We start from the raw sequence: 23,231 nt of genomic DNA on the forward strand, positions 1-23,231 counted from the left end.
TTTAATAACGATATTTGTAGTGTATATCTCAAAATGATTATGAACATAGTGATGTTCTAGATGCTGATCTTGATTAGTTTTAAAACGAACTGCCGAGTGACCATATAGATGTGGTAATTAACTCTTGATTTACTCATTTACCCAACTAAATAAGCCTAACTTTAGCACTATTTGATTTGATTTTCAAAACATCGATATGGAGTAATATTTGCATATCATTCATATTAATTCGCTTATCTTTCTTAATTTTTTAGATATTGCTATTTAGAATGATTATACATATTTATTTTTAACCATTTTCTGCCATTCGGCACCTCAAATATATCATGTACTCATATAATTAAACTAAGCCCGACACTAAACATGGCTTTGCACTGCTGTGAAATTTTTTATTGTTTGTGTTGCTAAAGTTTTCTTGTCATGGATATACGACACTCCTTTGTTTATTTTCTCCATAAGTCATCTTATATACAGTGATTACATATACGTCGAATATTATAGCACTTATATTAACGGCCCTCAAGATTTAGTTTCGCCCCGGGCCCCTAAAATCTCAAGACCGTCCCTGGCTGCAACTCCAGCGGCACAACAAACCTTGCCAAATGCGAAGGTCATATTTTTTTTCTTAATTAAATATTTCAGCAATTTGACCAGACAGGATTTTTCTTAGCAATGTCTCTTTAGTTAAGTGATAAATATAGACTTTCCCACTAAGAACATGCAGCTAAAAGTTCAGCCAGTGTCTGATAATCCTGAAAACACAATTCAGTTAAGAAATATGCAAGTAAACCTAGAATAACATGTATTGTATTTTGCATGCAGCACCTACAGTATCAATTACACCCTCCGTTCCTAAATATAAGTCTTTTAGGGATCGGTTAAAGTTGTCAAAGTTGTCAAGAGTCCAACAAATTACAGAATAGGTGACGCTCTTAGTCCAAAAATTAGCAAAAGACAAAAAATTCCCTGCAACGTTGGAAATTTGCAAAATAAATGAGAAACAGAATTAATATTTGACCCGGAGCACTGTGATGACAGCCATTTGGCTACTGCCCCGTCCCCATTTCTTCTACATAAAAAAAGCCATAAATGTTTGAGATGTTGCGTATTTTGAGACCCTCTACGTGTGACCTCTCTCTCGCTCGCAGCTCTCGGTCTCTCCCCCGCTGCCTTTCCGTCGCATAGCCGGCGCCAGATTACGGTCGCCGACCACGGCCACAAGCGCCTCTCGGTCTCGGGCTGATGTTTTTGATAAAGGAAAGTTTTTAGTAAACACAGATCATTACATCAAGATGATATAATCATGTTGAGATCATTCCCGACCTCTGCATAACTAGAATGCAGACAACCTACACACACAAGAGTTTTATAACAAGTGGAATAACACAAAAGAGTTATGGACCGTCAATCCTTAGACTAGACCGTTACCCATGCTCCTGGGTAAAATACTCCTTAACCATCCGCTCCAAATGTTGACACGCCGCTGCAACCAACTTCTGAGTACCCGGCTTTTGAAGAATAGCCCAGGTACAGAGCCAGTCAGTAACTGAACAAATAACCTGTAGAGGAGATGAATTTTTTTCTTGTTAAAAACTACATCATTTTTGCATAACCAAAGCGACCAATAAGTATTTGCCGCCCCTAACAGGACTTGTCGTTTTAGGTCCTTCTTTATGCCCCATAGCCAACCACTAAACATATGTAACATACTTTGAGGTGGGAACAACCCTTAAGCCGCATGTATAATAGACCAAACGGCTCATGCAAAGCGACATTCAAAGAAAAGGTGCTGGATAGTCTCATCTTTGTGACAAAAACAACAATTTTTACTGCCTTGCCAATTATGTTTAGCCAAGTCATCCCTTGTTAGAACTACTCCACATCGTAAGTACCAAAGAAATATCTTAACTTTGAACGGCACCCTAATTTTCCACATGCTTTTGTTGATATTGGGAACATCATAATGCACAAAAGCAAGATAATGAGACTTGACCGAGAACACCCCATCAGGAGTTAAGTTTCGGCGAAAAACGTCTTGCTCATGTGTAAGAACAATATTAGCAATTCGAAGAAGTAAATTATTCCATGCTACTAATTTTGGCCCGACAAGGTCTCTCCTCCATTGTAACAGGGGGGGGGGGGGGAGGGGAGGGGTAAGTTTGGAGGACATCTGACACAGTAGAATGTTTGTGCCTTACAATGTAGTAAAGATTTGGATATTGTTCCTGGAGCGGGATATTACCCAACCACTTGTCCTCTCAAAACTTGATTTGGGTGTCATTCTTTATCGCGAAAGTACCAAAGCGGGAAAATCTCTCTTCACTTTCATGAGGCAAGCCCAAAAGTGTGAATCTCCATCTCTCCACTGAACTTGTGACAAAGACTTACTACATAAGTACTTATTGCGTATCAACTGTTGCCACACTCCATCAGTTGTGTGTAGCTTAAACAAACACGTGCTTAGCAAGGCAACATTCTTCATGTCCAAATCATGAAGGCGGCACAAAACTATTTTTTTCGTGTTTTAAAAAGTGTACATAAGTTGAAAAAATGTTCACGCTTCAAAATTTGTTTACAAATTTCAAAAAATGCTCCCTTTTTCATAATTCGGTCACAATTTTCAGAACGTTTTCTTGTTTTCGCATTTTTTAAAAATGGTTTCTGTTTTACAAAAAATGTTTCTCTATTTTTAAAATTTGTTCACAAATTCAAAAGTTATTCAAATATTTTCACCGATTCTATAAATCTTCATGAATTATTTTTTGGGTATTTATAAAATGTTCTTCATTTTCGAAAAAATGTTTGCCTTTCCAAAAATGTACGCAAGCTCAAAAAATATTCGTATTTCATAAAGTGCACATAAGTTGAAAACATGTTCCCTCTTTAAAAATTGTTTACAAATTTTTAAAAAATATTATTTTCTTAAATATATTGTTCTAAGTTTTTTAAATTCTCCCGTTTTAATTTTTTTCTTATTTTTAATTTGTTCAGAAATTCAAAAATATTTCCATTTTTTCATAAATACAAAAGCTGTTTAAGTTACAGAAATTCAAAAAATATCAAAAAAGTTTTAGGGAAAAGGGAAAGATAAACGCAAAATAAAATAAAGAATAATAAAAAAAAAGAAAAAAAATGGTAGCGGCGAGTTGTCGGACAAACGCACAAGAGAGACGAGGCGACCGATTTTAACAAGCTGGCCCAATAGGACTTTTCATAGATCCCGGTTTTGAGAAGGCTGCCATCCTTTTTTCTTGTTTTGGAAACTTTTAGAAGGTTCCAAAACATTTTTTGAAATCCAGAACATTTTTAAAACAAAAACAGAAAAGAAAAACAAGAAAAAAAAATAGAAAACCAGTTCAGAAAACCTTCTAGAGGTTTCCCAAAACCGAAAAAAACCGCGTGGAAACCTCTAGAAGGTTCCCAAAACCAGCAAAACAGCATGGAGATGTTCCACTTGAATGGGCCGACCCAGTTAGAAGGATCGCTTGATCTCCCCTGTGTGGAGCCTCGACTACTTGCCGTAAAATGTGGCAAATAGGGGATTCTTTATGTTAAACCATCATCACTTGTGAACATTTTCACCCCATATCCAAAAGGGAATAAGGGATCATAGTTAACATCTCCAACAATTATAGGTAGTTGACGAGCAGTCCTAAACCACGTTACATTCAATGTGCCCCAAAATCATGATCTCCAAAGAGGCAATCAGTAATTCCCATGCCCTCAGTAGCCAGGCAGCAACTAGAAGATTTTTTTTTCCAGAACTTGTGGCTCAAGGCCCTTGTTAGAAATTACCCCTTTCAACCTCGTTTTGTAGAAAGGGATTAGGACGGTTTTGATGGGATTATTTCTGCATGGACGGTTTTGAAATCCCTGCGAGGTCATTTGGTGGATAGAGTTTCCCTGGGCTAGCGACCATCGATCCATGAAAACCTCTCCAACCCATGCAATTCATAGCCCTTGAGTGACTCGCGCATTTGGGAGGAGACGACGCTAATCGTCGTACTCTACGTGTTGCCGCCCGACCCCTCCTCAACTTGCCAATGTTGCTACTTCGGTTTGGAAAACCTAGTCACAAATCCTTTTCCACATATTCTATTTTGTGCCCAGTTTTGACATGGCAGCTCAAGGGTTCAATTTGTTATGTTCTAGATTGGTACCTTTCATTTCCATTGTTTATTTAGTAGTTAACCTATTATTTTAGGTTTACTTGGTATCAGTTAGTTCAATCCTCTATTTCTCTGCATCAAGAAAATATTACCTATATTAGTTGTTTTAATGTGTTGTACAATAGTGAGGTAACTACATGAAACCATCACAACTGAGTCTAGGATAACATGCAACAACCACAAATCAACGAAAATCTCAAATAACAACCACCTTTGAGGCCATCGATCACAGATTTGCTCGTTCTAACAGCAAACCGATGGTTTAATCCCGCATGTCAAGGCTCACGATCGACACCAATATCGGGTAGTGACATTGTTGAAAAACAAAACAAAACTTAAAACACCAAATATCTGGTAAGTTGACAAATGCAGTACAATTTTACCTATTTCTGTATTAACAGAGCAGACTAGTAAAAAAAAACTATTTAGGATAATAACTGGATAATATAGCGTCTACCCTGTCAGCAGATAGGCAGATAACAAAATCTGTCTAAGAGCATTTACAGTCGTGATGAGCTAACTCGGTCCCTCGCCTGTGGACGCATCAAGGCGCGTCCATGGGTACTGACTGTGCACACCTCATATTTTCTTCTCCAAATTCGCATACCTCATATCCGGCATCCTGTATACATACTACACGTGCAACATGATGAGCTACTCTACATGATGAAACAACAAACAACGAAATTTGCATCAAACAAACAACCAAATGCACATAAGCAAGCTTTACATCATCCAAAAGATCACTGGAGTTCGTCGCCGGACAAGTTCTTAAACTTCAACAACTAAAAAGGTAATAAACATATGAGGAGGAGCGATATCACCACCTCCGCATCGGGCCATTGCCCTTCCGGTCACCGACGAAGTTGTAGGCGTCCGCATTTGATGGAGGATCCTGGTCGTCGGAGGAAGAGGTGGAGCTATAGTCGCCGCCGTCACCGGACGAGGAATCAGAGGGGATGATCAACCCCTTCATCCGACGGATGGCCCTGCCTTGCTGCCCCTTCAACTTGGCGACGAGAGCCACCTCCTCCGCTCCCTCCTTTGTCTCGTGTTCCGACTGCTCAATAGAAAGACGGAGCACCTTCACGTTCTTCCGCCGTAGGAGGCGAGCATCCGTGTCCGTCGTCGTCAGCGACCAGCGATACGCCCGAGCGAGGGTCCACTTATCCTCGCCGGGTTCCGTGCTGTGCTGGTGAGGGTTCGACAACAGTGCAGGTCCAGAGTTGTCCCTGGTGTCCACCTTGAACCGTCCAAGGCAATGCGGAGAATAAGCTCCTCATCATAGTCGAGGTCGGAGCCGGAGTGACCGTCGAAGCCCGACATCACGCCCGATTCAAACGAAATCAGAGAGGAAAGAGGGTACGGAGGAGAAATAAGAGTGTAAGTGAGCTAGGGTTCGGAGGAAGAGACAGATTGAGGATTTTGTGGGACATCCATGGGATGGTGGGTCGGGCATGTCGGTTCCGACATGGTGAACGTGCACGGGCGTGTCCGGGCTGCCTTATATCCATCCTAGATTTGGGCTGGATATGAGGGGCGTCGAACAACCCAAACGTAAGCCGATTTGAGACCGGGTGGGTCAACTTTTTTGTGACCGGTCCGTCCGTTCGGATGTTTACGACGGGTTTGGGGCAGCCGGCTGTACAGGCTCTAAGCAAACTTAGGCCTTATTTGAAACCATAATAGATTATGATAATCTGGATTATGAAGATAGATTATATAATCTGGTTTATATAAATAATTTAGGTATGCATATTTGAAACCAGATTATCTAAACTGTAATCCAGGTTTTATATTGCATATTGACCTGTCTGTCCTCTGTTTTTTTTTCAAAAGAGGAGGGTGGCGTTGGCAGAAATGTAATTATCTTCAACTTTACAAGGGTAATGAGTCATTAGCAATCCATAATCTAATTTTAGCTGGGTAGAGTAGATTGTGAGTTTTTTATAATCTGTCCATCTACTTTTTATAATCTACACCATAATCTGTTCTGTTTGAAGACAAAATAAATTAAAAAAAAACTAGATTATACAATCTGAGTGGTTCCAAACATGACCTTAAAAACAGTTGACATAGCAAAATTGGAAACCAGGTCAGCAACATGAGCAGAATAACCACCAACCAAGCCACCCACCCATCAGCCACCAACTGCACCATAGCAATTGCACAAGGAAGGCCAGAACACAAAACGAATACTTGTCTCCGGTCCACCCTACCTGCGGCTAACGTCAAAGCCAAAACCTCCACGAGAGATCGTCACTGCACATGACACGGCTCTGGCGCATGATCCTCCACGAAGTTGCCGGGTGGTGACTTTTACGCTCTTGACCATCTCAGTTTTGAACCAGCACATCCAGTCAGGTCAATCTGCCGGCTCAATCCATATTCAGATGTTAAAAATTGTGTTGATGCAAGTGCAAAACCGCGTCGCACTCTAGCATAAAAGACTCGAGACATCCCAGAGTCCACAGAGCAACCGTGTTAGTACCATCCAAACAGTGAAACGGAGGCGAACGTGCGACCACCGGCGACCTGAAGATCGATTGCCGCCGATGGCCGGCGGGAGGAAGCGGGATTGGATACGGAAGAAGATGACGGCGGCGGCCGGTGGCGGGTCGCTGCTGCGCGTTCGCGCGCTGACCACGGCGCTGCGGCGGCAGAGGAGACGGCTGCCGCGCGTCCACCTCCTCCGGCTATTGTACGAGAGCGTGGTGTTCCGGCTGCTGTGGGTGATCGAGTCCCTCGTCGTCCTCGCCAGGCTCTGCTTCTTCTTCCTCCGCTTCGGATTCCGGCTGTAAATACTAAATAACCAAGGCTGTGTTTTGTTTATTTAACGGTAATAATCGAGCCGCGTGTTCATGTGCCGTCTCTTGACATCTTCTTTGGTTTGCATCAAAAAGTTGTAAATAATTCACTAGTTCAGCAATTGATCTACTCTACACTCAAAAAAAAAAAAAAAAACAATTGATCTACTCTGGCTTCCTACGGAAGTTGTGTTACTGGCTATTTTAGATCAGGATATTTTCCTTTCTATACAAGTCACGGCTGAAAATATTCTTCATATTTTTGCTCATTCCGATGTATACATATGCTTAAATTGTTGGAGCCTCTCTAATACTTTGTATTGTAGTTTGCTGGAAAAGGTAGACATATCATCAACGGGAGGGCCGTTTCGGCTCTTGGGAGCATATGCTCCCTGATGAATAGTTAATTTAAAATAATTCATAAACAAATTTTTTAAAATTTACTTTTTTGTATGGATGTTCATCTTAGTCTAACAAGCGTCTTGACAATTTTCATGCAAAACGGGATAGCGGTACTTCGTCGATGAAATAAAAAATTATGTGTAACATTTGGCGTTTGATTTTTTTTTCACACAGCTCAAAATGCTTATGATTTTTCACTAAAAAATTGAAGATAGCATTTGTGTGTGACAAAGAACACATCAATTATTTTTCAATTTTTTTTGACATTTACAAAAAACATTTTTGGTTGGCAGTACCGTATGCTCGCAAGAGCTGAATTGGATTTCCCTATCATCAACCAACAACTCATTGTATTTAAATTGCTCAATAGGACATAATAGTACATACGCATATATGTGCGGTTGCTTTCTTATTCCACCTAGGAGCTTGATCAATGATTGCGGGTTCTTACCCTTTTCTTTTAAGTTAATTCTTTGTCACGTCATAAACAAAATTCAGTGTGCCAAAAGTTACCACTTTTGGAGAATCCCTTGTGGCTATTTTTTTGAGTCCTACATATACTCATTGTTTTTTCTAATGAAGAGCTCCATGGATCCCTGAAACCAAAACTTCTTATTCACGAGCATAAGGCTTTTTTCTCAAGGTGGTTTCGACTCCTCACTTAGGTGTTATGATTTTCCTACTCAAATAAAAGTTGTTGTTTGTCGCGCCTAAAATAATGTTGAACAATAATGGTTTTTGCTCACATCCATCAATATATTTTTTACTCATGTGTCATTTACTATCAAGTTTGTTCCTGGCCTAGTGCAAGAAGGGTGGATAACGAGGTCTATGAAAAATAGAGGGCTAATAATTTCTACATAGAGCACATTTATGTAGTACTCACAAAGTATTATGTTTTGTACATATATCAAAAAGTCTACTACTATGACATTCACAAACATAATTGTAGAGACATGGGGTCTTTGTGGCTCAGTATTTATATTTTCCTTTGACTTCAGAGATGATTAATGAATGCAGTTTATTCACAACTAATTTAATTTGGTTCTTATCCCCTCAGAGCCAAGCACAATATTGTAGTTACTTTAAACTAGTTGGCTGCCCGTGCGTTGCCACGGAATCTCTATTATTAAAAACTATACATACAGATTGATTACCTGCATTTTCTGTTTTATAATTAATGTCTATACTGAGGCTAATGTGTATGCGATGTTACCGATGTATGACTATCTCAGAACAAATTCTTGTTTTCCCTTTGCTTTGCTTTATTTTTATTGTGTGTTCATCATAAAATGACCCATGTTGTATGATATGGAAAGACATGTATGACCATGATACTTCGAATACACAAAATCCACTATTTCTCATAGCACCACGCATAAAAATACACCATTAATTGATCAAGAAATATACAGTATCATGTAATCATATTTGAAAAGGGGATTAACAAAGTACCCCAGGCACATCTTTCCTTTGAATGAAAACCAAGATTTTGACAGTGTTATGTTTGCATCAAATACATTGTAAAACTTTAAAAAACTTCACCAATCCAAAGAAAAATAATATAAATCTGAAAAAAAATCTCATTGACAACAAGATAAAGTTGTGATGCCTTTAAAGAATCACATAGCACCTTGGATTTTAGCAATCACTAATTTAGCAGAGTTGACACCTTGCGTCAGCAGATAGGACACATATCTCCCCCAGCTTGAGACAGCTCGAAAAACACCATGTGGGCGTGGATCATGGGCACCGATTTCGTCACTCTCTCGAGCAGCTCAAAGGAAACAAGGCACTTCCTGCCCACTGACCTCCGTGACGAACTACTCCATATGTTGTCCATGTCATCACCATCGCGCATCTTAAACTGGTTTAAACACATAGTTTTAAAATGCAGTCAAATAAACCAAGTGATTTATTGGTTCCTAGTTTAAACACATAGATATGCAATGCGCTTGTCTCAGATAGTTTAATTGTCTCGTGAAAAGAAGATATATAAAAAGGATACTCTAATTTACAATGATACCTTTAAGATCCGCAATAATGCCATTTACAAAATTTACAATAATTCTTTTAAGTGGTTTTCATGATAGCTAATTCACATTTGGGTTACCATGGCACATTATGTTTCTGCTGTCAATGCATCTTGATAGCTTGTTTCTTATATTTTATTTTATTTAAATTCTTCTTCTATTCATTTATTTTTTTGTTTCATTTCTTACCGACTACTTGCCAGCTTCTGCATATACTGAATTTCGTTTGCTGTGCTAATAGCAGGTTGACCAACTCTGTAAATAAAATTACAATGTCATGACAGCAGAGGCCTACTTAGATGGGGATTATGCCTTGTCCTGCTACGTTTGTTTAACTGACTAAGTAGCTTTGGCTTATCAGTTGATGCAAATGCTAATGCTATCTCATGCATTGGCCTGCAATATTCAGAACATAGAGATAACTAATCAACTACACAGAAAAATATAAAAGCACCAATTTATTCCTCCAAACAAATTCACAATATCGTTCGAGGACAGTAAGGAAGTGATCTAAAGCAAATATCTTATACTCCCTCCGTCCCGTAATATAAGAGCGTTTTTAACACTATACTAATACAAAAAACGCTCTTATATTATGGGACAAAGGGAGTATAAATTTAGGAACATATTTGCAACTAAACACTAATTATTTAGATTGTGGGGGTGTGTTTCTACTTCTACAACTGCAAAGCGGCACCAAATACCACTTCCTATGGTTTGGCAAATAAAAGCTCGTAAGCATGTTATAATATGGCTAACCTCTGTAAACGGAATAGCAACATTGTGAAACAGAATCATATTACCACACCTTCATATTACTGTAAGAAATATTGTAATAAAAAAGCAAGGAACCACCTTAACTAAAAAAGAAATTATATACCTGGAGACGAGATGAACGTTGTTATCATCGTCGTTATTGGTGCTACCGACATCACACAGACTTACTGTTAACCGATGTAAGTCGGATACACCATCGAGCCTAATATAACCGATGGCCAGAACCCCAAGATTTCCAGCACTGCAAGGTTTCTCTGGGTAAACCCCAACAGCCCGCGCGCCGCCGAACTCGCCCGCGCGCGCGCCGGATCTAGACGCCGGGCCCGCCTCACCACCGCCGCGGTAGCGCTCGCCGCGTGCGAGCCCGCCGAGGCACCCGTCGCTGCTGCGCTCGAGGCCGCCTTCCCCGAGGCCCCCTCCGAGCAGGACCGGCCATCATGCTCAACACGGCCGCCGGCAACCCGGCTACCACTGTGCTCGCGCTGCGCTGGTTCCTGGAGAACGCGGAGGTCCGCAACAAGGTCATCCTGTACAACGTCGTGCTCAAGGTGTTTGCGCAAGCGGCAGCGCTGGAGCAAAACGGAGGCGCTCTGGGACGCAATGCTGCGGGACGGCGTGCAATCGGACAACACCACCTTCTCCACCGTCATCAGCTGCGCTTCTTCCATGACAAATTTGTTGTCCTCGCTCTCACCAGACAACTTGGTTAAGGGTGCCGTAGCCTTCTTTGTCGTGCCTCTTTTGCTTGGTTCGTTCCGCCTTTTCTTTCCTTTCTGTTCTTTTGTAGTCTCGGATAAGCAGGGAGTCCATATATACCATGTACATGGCATGTGCACCAAACAAACTCAATGCAAGCAGGTAATCAAGACTTCTCGTCAGCAGCGCCAGATAAATGGGCCTTCTCGATGTGGCGTGTGATATGTGAAACTGCGTGGTGAGAGGCACTTGATGCAGCATAATAAGATGTCACAGTGAGTTGAGAAAACGTTGGGAGCGCATATGCTGCAAGAAACAGAGTAACAGATGATCAGGCATTATATGGCATTATGTCTCTCAAAAATGCAATTGCTTTGATTACACGCTCCACCATATGGCTTGTGAGTATTCAGGAGTACTTTTAATTTACAATATAACAGGCAGAGGATAAAAAGAAAGTAAACAACCATTCTTTGCTAGTGCGCCTAGTTAATGTTGGCAACATGACTGGCAACATGTAGCTAAGTATACAAAATAGACTTCAGATATTTGGAACAAGCCAGGATGTATCATACGCTCTAATCTGCCAAAGTGCACATGACCCACTTCCTGTTCGAGATCGTGTCTTGCTAACCTAAGAAATTTAAGACTCGTAGAACTGGCAAGAATACGATATGTCTTGTGTAACATTGCTCAGCTGTTAATTTTTACTTTGTGAGGACAACAGAAATTGGCAAGGTAGATACCATGCTTAAAGAATGCTAAAATGAAGCATACCCCATGTCCAGTCCCACCCTGATCAAATAATTCCTTTCTATTGCACCTAAAATCTTTATCAACCTCACTACAGGATTTGCATGCACCCTTCAGAAATGTGTGCAGGCCATGTAGATTTACAATGATTACCAATGCATAAACAAAACAAGAAAATAACATGTTTCATGTTTCAGCTATAATATTCAAATTTCTATACAAAGGATATTTAGTATAGATGCTAATTTCAAGAACCTTTTTAGATAAGAAAATGATTACTGAACTTCATTGCAAAAACTTACCCCCAAATAAAGCACTGGCACCAGAGAATAAGATCAAATGAGGGACCTGCACAAATAAAATATCACCTCCAATTAAATGAAAATGTAACAACAATGTGAGCTTAACAGTTACAGAAACTGCTACGAGTAAATAACACATATCACAATTTCAGTAGGCTAATAGATGGCAGCAAACCAGAACTTCTGTTGGTACTTTGATTGTGTACTGCATATTCAGTAATTAGATGTCATGATGCATTGCCCGACTGGATTATAATCACTTACCAGAGTTCATAGCGGTTTTGAAAGTTTTAAACAGAACGGCTTGACTCCTAGTGTTGACTTTTCTACCAATGGGTTACAGTACAATATTACATCCATGCTAGAGATTTACATGGGCATTCAGATATGAATCATTATCCTTGCTCAAGAGAAAGAAAAGGCAATCAATGACATATCATACTAACAATGAAAAGGAGAGAAAATGTTGTGATTGCTGAAACCTTATTCTTCAATAGTCAAATATGTCCTTGCTTGCACATAAATTCAAATATACACATGATAAGGGTTCATAACACATTACCGCCATTAGAATGAAGGTTGGATTGCTCACAATTTGGGCCTCGTTCCTCACCTTCAATCTAACATTACGCTACATAATTGTAAATATGTCAGCTTTTTTCTTCTATAAAATATGTATTAACTGAGAATTTTTGTGACAGATATTCCGGTCAAGCTTGATCATTGCCACGGCAAAGTAGAGATAATTCTTCCTTACAGATACAAACGGAAGTAATTAACAAACACACACAAAGAAAAGGGGAACCAACGGCTACTCAAAGAACAATAACAACACAACACACGAACAACCTAGAGGCAATTCATCTCAAGCAGAGGCCAACGCCACACCTTCAACACGAACTCTAAATGTAAATGAATTTTATCTGGAAGCATAAACGAAACAAATGCTCTCATTTGGCCCAGGCCACGGGCGTCCGCGGCTCGACTGCCTCCTCCTTAACAGCGGACGGCTCCTCGGAACATATGAACCTAAGTTTGCTTTGTTGGAAAAATTAGCAATACCTAGTCATTATGTCTACAGTACCAAGTTATCAATCCAATTAACTTCAAATTTAAAATTGGTGCAATACCTTATATGTTGCGAAGCTAGTGAAGTCGAGTGATTAGCTTCAACATCACTGAATCGTTGAGATTGTAAAGATGATCTACTTGCTCATAGTTCCAATAATTAGGCATCTGCAATGCGACATAAATAGTTCAACAGAGAAGAAATGCATTGGAGTATATTTATTAGCTACGGCCGAAAGTTTATCTAGCTAGCTTCTTCGTGCATGCTAGTCTCCCAAAAGTCGATCATCATTCCTGCTTGCAAGCCCTTGTATGTGCATGTTGCTATGGCCGAAAGCAGATTGGACGTACACCATTCACAAATTTCTACGGGGACTAAATCTGTTTGGATCTAAAATTCAATTCTAAAATTAGTGAAGAGATCTCATGAGGTTAATATTTCACTTATTGAGATTATAACTCTAAAAATCAGCTAGATTAAATTACGTCTCCCCTGGACGATGTCTAAACAAGAGTAACAAGATGGTACCATGAATCAGTTGGTTCCGATAAATGTTTTTCTACACGAAAGGCTTGCAAGTGCGCTCTGTAATATGTACCTCTGTGTAGCCATGAGAGGCCAGGAAGAAAGAAGGTCCGAGCTTACAGCCACCGCGTGGACTTGCAAGGCACCAAAGACCCAAAGACCACCTCGCATCCCCTCCCTCGAGCACGTGAGTCGTGCGCCTCGCTTTGCCGGCAAAGGCTCTTCTCCTGTCATAGCCGTATTAAACACACGGTTGGCCGACAGCTTATCACCATGAATGGGAGAGCCCCATGGGAAGGCACTGAATGCAGGGGAGAGGGGTTTTCCTTGGCTCATGATCTTCATCCATATGTCCAATAACACAAGATACTAAGATGCAAACACATGACACAACGTTGGCAAAGTGCATCCCAGAGCTTGCATGGACATATGCTTAGAAGTTAGAAATCCGAATACTGCCATATTTGCAGTGAGCATTGGGATACTCCATAAAGCCATTTCACCAATTGCTAGTTCAATTTACCGATTAACAGTTCGGAACCAAGGCCCAAGGTTTAAGAGGCTACTGATCCCTAAAAACTGAACACCTAAATTCAGTTTGAAGCTTATCTCCGGCTCTGCTAAGATCAAAGCTAACATGAGGTCCTCTTCTTTACCAATCTATAATAAATTCATGGACACAGACTTGAGTAGTAGACTCTGACTTTGGTTCTAGTTTGTAGGATGCTGCAGGCCTCATCCATGTTAGTGAATCATGCTTCAACCAATCCTGGTACATGATGAACTCCATCTGCAACTTCTTATTTCTAGCCTGCATAGGGAGAACAGAAATGAGAAGCATGTATTCAGAGAACAGGGGCAGCGACATGTACAGTAACTGAAACAATTGAACAGGGGCGGCGACACGATGAACTTCTAGATACGTATAGCAATTTTCTGAAACAACTGAAGGCGTCTGGTATTGTAAACAAAGGTTCATATGATTGTACCAGTATCCGTGCTGCCAGTTTACACGACCAAATATCAAAGTTATGCTGAAAAATTAACTCATAATTTACCAGGCACATATGGACTGGTTACCTTTTCTTAACACACCCCTGTAATTTCAGAGGTAAATATAAAAACGATATGTTTTTCTAGCTTTTGTAATTCCTGCACATGCAATGTGCATCACTGAATGTAAAACTGGCAATGATTTTCTCCCTCTCAATTATTAATCTGTAAATTAGCATGATTTTAATTTGATAGCAGTAGCGCATCCATGAATCATCCAATCAGGGCAAAAAGTAATGAAAACATATTCTCTTCTCACTACATAACATAAACAAAAACAGCGCAACACAACAAAGTACCTAGAAGTGCATGAAAACCAAAATATCACCATACCTGCACCTTCATGCCATCTTCTGAGATCCACAGGAAGTCAGGTACCCTGGCAAGATGCCGCTTGAACGCTTCAGACCTTGGATCTTTGGCCCAACATCAGACCATGTTCAGAGCCTAAACATCACAAAGAATAAACATAATAACCGAGTGCGATATCAATCCCGTGCGTAACAATTACATTGGCAATTCCCACGGGTGTGGCTAACAACTTTCTTGTAGGAACGACTAATAACTGTTAGTAAAGCAGATAAATTCAAGCTTACAAGTCTCATGAAGTCTCCATGTTTTCTATCCTCTGTCGCGATTGCTCTATCCACAATTCCACCTGAAATAGCACTGCAATTGTGCCAAATAACCATTCATCATTACCAATTGGACTGAAAAATGTGAGACAAGCCGAGGTTGAAAAATAATCATGTTGCACACCTGTGACAAATGACAAAACGAATTATGACGCCCTTCTCTTCCTCCAGTTTTTTCCTCTTCTCTCCTGTTTTCCATGGTCATTCCACCATGAATAACTCATGCCACAAAAATGCCTCAAGAATAGAAGGACGAACAATTCCATGTGGGAGAAAAAAACCTTGTGGCATCCAGGTATTGCGGATGGAATCCCTCCTCTTACAGATGCTGAAAGCCGTGTTGATGCTGATGATCATGAGGTACTTGTGCCTTCCAGACGACTCGAAGGCCTTATACTCCTGTGAAACCGGAGAGCCGTTGAGGAATGACTCCTGCAGTGTCCTTGCAGCCGGAAGCTTAGTCTCCAAGTTTCCTATTGTCTTGTCCAGTGTCCTGCAGGAGGAGGAGCCATTTGAACTCTAGTCAGATAAAAATCCACCTTGATGCTTTGCTGGAACAAATCAAAGGTACACTGATGGCGGCGGCGGAGCGGAGGAGGTGGCCGGGGACGGCGCTGCGCGCAAGCATCCGAGTCGGCGGCGGAGCGGAGGAGGTGGCCGGGGACGGCGCTGCGCGCAAGCATCCGGGTCGGCGGCGATGTTGCAGTAGCGCCGCCGTCGCGACTGCGGGGTTGGCGGTGGCGGCGGCGGAGCGGAGGAGGTGGCCGGGGACGGCGCTGCGCGCAAGCATCCGGGTCGCCGTCGACTGCGGGGTTGGGGAGACCACAGAGGCCGGCGACGGCGATATGACGCCGCGGTCAACGCGCGAGAGAGGAGGGGATCGTGAGAGCGTGGGACGGGTGGATACGGACCGATCCCTGGGTCGGTGTCGATGATGACCTTCTTCTTCTTGGTGACAGCGGCCATGGACATGGATCCCGGGGATCGATCGCGGCGGCGTCGGTTGCGCTGGCGGATCGAGCGAGGTGGAGACAGAGAGAGAGGGGGGCGGAGATCCAGGAGGCTCAGTTGGGAGCATCGCAGGAGGGGATCGTGCGTTCGTGGGTGCGTTCTTTTTTTTATGTGCAGGGCCGTACAAGGAGGTGAGATCGCTGGGAGAGGTCGAACCATCGCTAGGTTGAACCATCACGACGTTCGATCCTGCTTTAATAGCAGAGATAATTTGAGTCAACCAAAAGGAAACTTGGATGTCTTACCCTTATGTATATTGAACACGATATATTTACAATGTTTTACCTATTTTTCCCCAAAATGGTTTTACATAAAAAAACTCAATAAAGTATGCTTTTACATCTTGACATATGGTGTTTGTAACATATAAATATGCAAGTCAAAATATGTCCATTATGTCCGGTCTCTAGTTTTTTTTTTTTTTTTTTTTTGCAAAATCCAGGTTTATTGTTTGAGGTTGCCTAGGTGCCTTTCGAGTGAGAGCATATGTGTAACAGCCCAAGTGCACCCCTTACCTTATTTGTATTGTATTGCATGATTTGAACCTTCCAACTATGCCATGTGGTTGAGTTTAATAATTATTTTTTGCCCCATGTCATTTTGCATCATGGCATCATAACCATCATGTCATAAGTTGCAGCATGCTTGTTGACGTGCTGTGGTGTTGTGGGTGATGTGTGCTTGCATGTGGTGTGAATTGGTCCTATGCCAAGTCCTTTTCAAGCTATGAAAACCCCCACTTATTCAATTAATAGATATGTGTGGTTTAAAACTTGCTCAACTAAATTGTTAGAAATGTTGCTTCTCTAGCTAATTTTCTGCTAGGTATTTTTAAAAGTAACACTTGGTAGAATTTGGATATTTTGTTGTTGTGGCTTTTGTGAAAAACAGTGCCAAATGTTGTTCCAGGTGAATTATTTTGTTGATCTAAAAATTGTCAAACTATTTTTATAAATCATGGCATTATTTTGCGAGTTCAAAACATATTTGTTTATCCCCAAAAACCACGTCTACTTTTCTCTGAGATTTATTGCAACATGTTGTTTCTATAAAAGGGAAAACCTTTGTCCAAAGTCATGGCATCTCATCCCGACCTTCGTCCGATCACTGGTAGCCTAGTGTCCAAAATGACTTGTCGCCACAAAAATCCACCGCCCACCATCCTGATCCGCAGCTCCCGGTATTGCCATGAATGAACAACTGAAGCCGCCACAACTCCATCCCGTGGCAGCTACTCCGGCAACCATGGGCCTCACGCCCCGCCGACAAAGCATCGTCCTCATGCCCCGCTGCAACTTCATCATGGGGCAGCAGCAGCTCTAGATCCCATCATCTCCCGCACTAGTCAGATCTGGCAAAAACAGGGCAATCGCTGTAGAAGCTCCCACACCGGGAAAGCCCAGCCACGAGCCATACGGAGCCCACCTAGCCGTCGTGGAGCCGCACAATGCCATCGCTGGAGCGTGGATCAAGGCGCCATGGCCCAGATCTGGCGAGGCCACGCCACCCTGATGGCCGCAACCCGCGCTCCCTGTTGCCAAATGTTCGTATTTCAACAAATTTGTTCATTTTTAAAGAAAATGCTGCCCTTTACAAAATTTTGTTCATAAACATCAGAAATAAAAAATGTGTTCACTTCATTTCAGAAAACGTTTAGTAATTCAAAAAAGGTTACAAAATAGTTTTTAACAAATGTTCCCATTTTAAAAAATTGTTCATTTTTAAAGAACATTTGTTCACAAATTTTCAAAATATTCATGTTTTTAAATTTTATGTTCGCGTTTCCAACTTTTATTCTGAAATTTCAAAAAATGTTAGCGTTTCAATTTTTTTTGTAATTATTTTTCTGTTTTTTAAAAGTTTGTTCACAAATTGAAAACTTGTTAGAAATACCAAAACTTGTTCAAATTTTATTCACTAATTCTAAAAATGTTCATGATTTGAAAATGTTCGGGAAATTTATAATATGTTCCCACTTAAATAATGTTTGAAAATGTTAACAACAACAACAACAACAACAAAGCTTTTAGTCCCAAACATCTTGGAATAGGCTAGAGGTGAAACCCATAAAATCTCGTGACCAACTCATAGTTCTCGCACATGGATAGCAAGCTTCCATGCCCCCTGTCCATGACTAGTTCTTTGGTGATGCTTCAATCCTTTAAATCTCTCTTTATGGACTCTTTCCGTGTCAAGTTCGGTCTATCCTTGCCTCTCTTGACATTATCAGCATGCTTTTGCCGTCTTCTATGCACTCGAGCTTCTGGAGGCCTGCGTTGAATATGCCCAAACCATCTCAGACGATGTTGGACCAGCTTCTCTTCAATTGGTGATACCCCAACTCTCTGTCGTATATCATGATTCCCGATTCGGTCCTTCCTTGTATGGCCACACATCCATCTCAACATGCGCATCTCCACCACACCTAGTGTTGGGGAACATTGCATGGAAAACAATTCCCTACACTCACCAAGATCAATCTAGGAGATGCACATCTACGAGGGAAGATATTTTATGTACATACTCTTGTAGATCGTTTAGCAGAAGCGTTAAAGGAACACATTTGATGTAGTGGTACGTCTTCGCGATCTAATCACGATCCGTCCCACGAACTCCCGATCAAGCGCCGAACGGACGCCACCTCCGCGTTAAACACACGTATGACTTGATGAAGTCTTGACCTCCTCGATCCAGCGAGCGATGATGAAGTAGCAGCCCGAGTCCTCCGCCAGCACGACAGCGTGGTGAGGTGATGGTGGTGATAGCTCAGCAGGGCTTCACTGCATGATATTTAGAGGACAAGAACTACGAGGGAGCGAAGGAACAACATCGTGGCAAATTGTTGTGTTGCTGCCCTCCCTCTACCCTCTCTATAAATAGGGGGAAGGGAGGAGGGGAGGGCACCCTAGGGTTACCCCTAGGGGCCGGCAGAGGCTAGGGCTGGGGTGGCCCCTCCCACCTAGGTGTCTTGCCACCCAAGTTGGGTTGGCCGGTGCCCTAGGGGTACCACCCAAGTTGGGTTGGCCGGTGCCCTAGGGGTACCACCCAAGTTGGGTTGGCCGACGCCCTAGGGGTACCACCCAAGTTGGGTTGGACGACGCCCTAGGGTTGAGGCCCTCTCCCTTGGCCGAAGTGGGCTGAGGTGTGGGCAGCGCCCAACCCTCTAGTTGGCTACTGCGCCCCTTCTCCTTGGCCCATGAGCCCCCCAAAAAATTGTCGGGGCCTCCCGAAACCCCTTTCGGTATTCCATCACATTCTTGGTATGCCCTGGAACACCTCTAGACTTCGATGAACTTCATCATATATATTAATCTTCACCTCTGGTCCATTCTGGAGTTCCTCGTCATGTCCGGGATTTCATTTGAGACTCCGAACAACCTTCGGTCACCAATATATACAATGACTCGGCTATGCTTATATCGTCACCAAACATGAAGTGTGTAGACCCTATGGGTTCGAGAACTATGCAGACATGACCGAGACACTCTTCGGTCAATAACCAATAGCGGGACCTGGATGCCCATATTGGTTCCTACATATTCTACGAAGATCTTTATTGGTTGGACCTCGATGTCAAGGATTCAATCAATCCCGTATGCACTTCCCTTTGTCCATCGGTATGTTACTTTTCCAATATTCGATCGTCGGTATCTCCATACCTAGCTCAATCTTACCGGCAAGTCTCTCTACTCATTCGGTGATACAAGATCCCATGGCTAACTCTTTAGTCACATTGCTTGCAAGCTCATTGTGATGCTGTATTACCGAGTGGGCCCTGAGACAGCTCTTCGTCACACGGAGGGACAGATCGCAGTCTTGATCCATGCCAACTCAAGAGACACCCTCGGAGATACCTATATAGCATCTTTATAGTCACCTAATTATGTTGCGACATTTGATACATACAAGGTACTCCTCCGGTGTCATTGGGTTGCACGATCTCATGATCATAGGAACAAATACTTGACATGTAAAAAACAATAGCAATAAACTGACACGATCATATGCTACGTTCATAGTTTGGGTTTTGTCCATCACATCATTCTCCTAATGTTGTGATCCCGTTATCAATAGCAGATAGCGAATTTGATCACGAGTATAAAGAAAGATAGGCATCTCACATACTAAAGTTGAACAACGTACCTGTGGTGTAGAGGATGACGCCCCCGAAAGAGAGCCACGCCTCCTTGTCGTTCCTTCGAAAGTAGTCAACCATGTACCTAGGGTTGAGTGCCCTGAGAATGGTAGCATCATGGGGGTGAGGTTCTACACCCTGATGTCGGCGATGAGGACAAACCACACTGAGATGATGGCCGCAAAGGAGTACTCGAACTTGTACACGGCAGCGCGAGGCGATGGCAGCGATGCTGGGGGAGGTGCGACGGTGGCGAGGTGAGTCACCTTGACAGGGACGCCCACCGGCGCTCCATCGCGGACGCATGGTGGAGGGTCGGCGATGTGTGAGGTGACGACGCATCGGGGATATGTAGTGACCTCGGGCGACGCGCCGTGAACTGGGGCGGGGCGGGGCATTGTAGGAGCTGGCAACGCGACGGGGATGTGCAGCGACTGCGGGCGCGCGCGGTGAGGGGCGGGGCGGGACGACGTGATGGAGATGGAGATGGGATCGGGAGGCAGGGTCGTGAGCGTGGCTGGGTTTTCTTTTTTCCTTTATGTCGCGTGTAACGATTGGTTGACTTATGGCCAGGAGTGCGAGTTGAATTCCGATAACTACAGGTGTATTTCTGTAAAAATGAAACATTTTTTGTTTGTATCACTTAAAACGTACTGCGGGTTGGATAGCAAAAAGATTAGAGGCTTTTTTACAAAAGCGCCCCAACGATGAACCGACAGAAACAATATTTTCTTTAGTATTATTATATAAAAAAATAACTAGAAGCATTGGTTGCGTCAAAGTTTTGTATTGGGTCCCACCGTTACATGTAATTTCCCGTAATTTTAGTTTCGTAACTCTTTGTAACTTCTATTTTTCTACCGTAAGATTAGGGTGGATGAACGGCTCCTAAAATCGCCAATCACCATAAAAGTTGTAATTATATAAAGGGTGCCACGAAAAAGAGCTCTTTTTCAATATAGAATTTTGCCACCATGTGCACATAAATTTACTTCGGTGGCAATAAGATCGATCCAGACATGAGGCATCACCAATTCAGACTTATCAACTCAGCTCTAACAGACCATTTGATATGGATGGTAAGCTATCTCAAAAACAGTAAACAATGAACTCAGCTCTACCAGATGATTTCACAAATACCCCATGGTACATGAGGTTAGCAAAATAAAAAAAAGTCATATAGATGATTTCACAATGATTTGCAATGATATCCGCGTGCCCTGTGCAGCATGGAAAGCGCGTACCACCTTTCTTTCACTTCCGAAAGCATCACGTAGCTTCCTCCTCCTGATGAACAGGATTTTGTAAGATATTGTAAGACACATTAAGACTTGTTTCACAGAAAGGACTAATGGAACACGACAGATCAAATGGCGTCATCAACTAAAATTTTAATCTCGAGATAGCAAGGTGTAATATTCAAATCTCGCAGCCGTATGAACAGGCACGATGATGGAATAAAATAGCTCAGTTACATATCAGATAAGATCATAAGAAGATGCTTTTTTGACAGAAGTGCAGTTGACTAGACCGGTCTTGATGCCGACTCTCAACAAACTTTCGAACCAGTCGACTTCCACGCATCGGGTTTCCCCTGGCTGATGCATTGCAGATTGAATATGATAGCTTAACCGGCCTGCAGTTGGTACTACCCAAGTCCAATATAGGATGGGTTCCTAAGCAATGTTATAAATTGAATAGGAAGACTTCGCATAACACCCAAAGTCTTCAACTCTTCAAGTATAGTAGTTGCCTGCTAGCTGTCATCTAAACAAAAAAATCTTTCAGAAACTCAGTTATCCTCTGGCTTTATCTAATTAGGAAGTGCTACAAAGCAGGTGCGCATGTTAAAATGTTCTGAAGTTGCTGTATATCAAGAGTTCAAGACATGTTGTCATAAGTAACAAAAACAAAGGGACATAGGTAGGCTCAGAAATAAATTTGGATTGTACTAGTACCATTATGTTATCACTAAACAATCAGTTCTAGCTTGAAGGACATACATAAAAACATTAAAGATTAAGAGAAAATCCTACGTATTAGCAGCTAATGATACCCAAAAGTGAAAGGTGTAACAACACCCGGGTGCCTAGGCACCCTATGTGAACAGCAAAATTAAAAAAATTGCAACATATAAGATAGTCAAACTTTGTAGGTTCTTACAAGTTTTCATGCCAAAATATCTTGTAGAGAAACGTGTACAAACAAGTTTCAGATTTCAGTGTTAAAAATGCTTAAAATTTAAAGTACTAAAATATTTTTCCTGTGTAGAGTTTCTCAAATGTTTTTTTGACATGAAAACTTGCAAGAACCTAATTTTTTTTATCATCTTTGATCTTACAAACTTCCAGTTTTTTTTCTTTTTTCTATTTGTTCTGATGTTACTGTTTATAGAGGGTGCCTAGGCACCCGGGTGCTGAAAATCCACTCTTTGCCCAAAATTCTTGAAGTGACTATACAGAAATGTATATTAATTAATCAAATGTTTTAATTTCTCTGATTAGAATGAATGCACAATAGAACACATGTTTGTGCAGGTAGGTTGCAACTGTCGTAGCAGAAAATCATATGAGTCAATGCACCGGGAGTCTGGAACACTTGTCATCTAATCGGGAGAGATGCCAGCGTATGCAGAAGCTGCTTAGACAGATTGTGTTCCTTCCAAGTAATTGTTAGGACTTGCTCTTTTACTTTCCCTTTTGGGTTTCTTCGATGTTGCATGTTTTATCAGTTAGCATATGCATGTGAGCGCAATCAGATTGTGTTTACTCCCTCCATTCCAATGAATAAGGTGCCCACATTTTTTAATAAGTATTCAACTTGACCATAAATTAGATTAATAATACTTCCTCCATCACGTTCAG

The 23,231-nt window shown here is 41.9% G+C and overlaps 2 protein-coding genes across 2 annotated transcripts; one reads left to right on the forward strand and one right to left on the reverse strand.

Annotated features, from left to right (window-relative positions):
* Window positions 1-6,658: 6,658 nt before the first annotated feature.
* LOC123420737 lies at window positions 6,659-7,224 on the forward strand. The gene has a single exon (XM_045107424.1). The coding sequence runs from the start codon at window positions 6,725-6,727 to the stop codon at window positions 6,968-6,970; it is 246 nt and encodes an 81-aa protein (XP_044963359.1). The 5' UTR covers window positions 6,659-6,724; the 3' UTR covers window positions 6,971-7,224.
* Window positions 7,225-14,760: 7,536 nt separating this feature from the next.
* Window positions 14,761-16,011, reverse strand: LOC123402694 (probable beta-1,3-galactosyltransferase 3). The gene is made up of 5 exons (XM_045096637.1): window positions 15,761-16,011; window positions 15,503-15,714; window positions 15,346-15,409; window positions 15,183-15,255; window positions 14,761-15,033 (listed from the first exon to the last, which is right to left on the reverse strand). The coding sequence occupies exons 1-5, from the start codon at window positions 16,009-16,011 to the stop codon at window positions 15,016-15,018; spliced, it is 618 nt and encodes a 205-aa protein (XP_044952572.1). The 3' UTR covers window positions 14,761-15,015.
* Between the last annotated feature and the right edge of the window lie 7,220 nt (window positions 16,012-23,231).

This window comes from Hordeum vulgare, chromosome 1H, assembly GCF_904849725.1.
Source record: "Hordeum vulgare subsp. vulgare chromosome 1H, MorexV3_pseudomolecules_assembly, whole genome shotgun sequence".
Lineage (NCBI taxonomy): Eukaryota > Viridiplantae > Streptophyta > Magnoliopsida > Poales > Poaceae > Hordeum > Hordeum vulgare.

Excerpts from the sequence above, each read along its gene's own strand:
- LOC123402694 (XM_045096637.1), bottom strand. The coding sequence starts at position 16,011 with ATGCTTGCGCGCAGCGCCGTCCCCGGCCACCTCCTCCGCTCCGCCGCC. Across the intron at positions 15,715-15,760 it reads TGTTCCAGCAAAGCATCAAG|GACACTGGACAAGACAATAG; the intron begins GTGGATTTTTAT and ends CTCCTCCTGCAG. Across the intron at positions 15,410-15,502 it reads CAATACCTGGATGCCACAAG|GAGAGAAGAGGAAAAAACTG; the intron begins GTTTTTTTCTCC and ends CATGGAAAACAG.
- LOC123420737 (XM_045107424.1), top strand. The coding sequence starts at position 6,725 with ATGGCCGGCGGGAGGAAGCGGGATTGGATACGGAAGAAGATGACGGCG.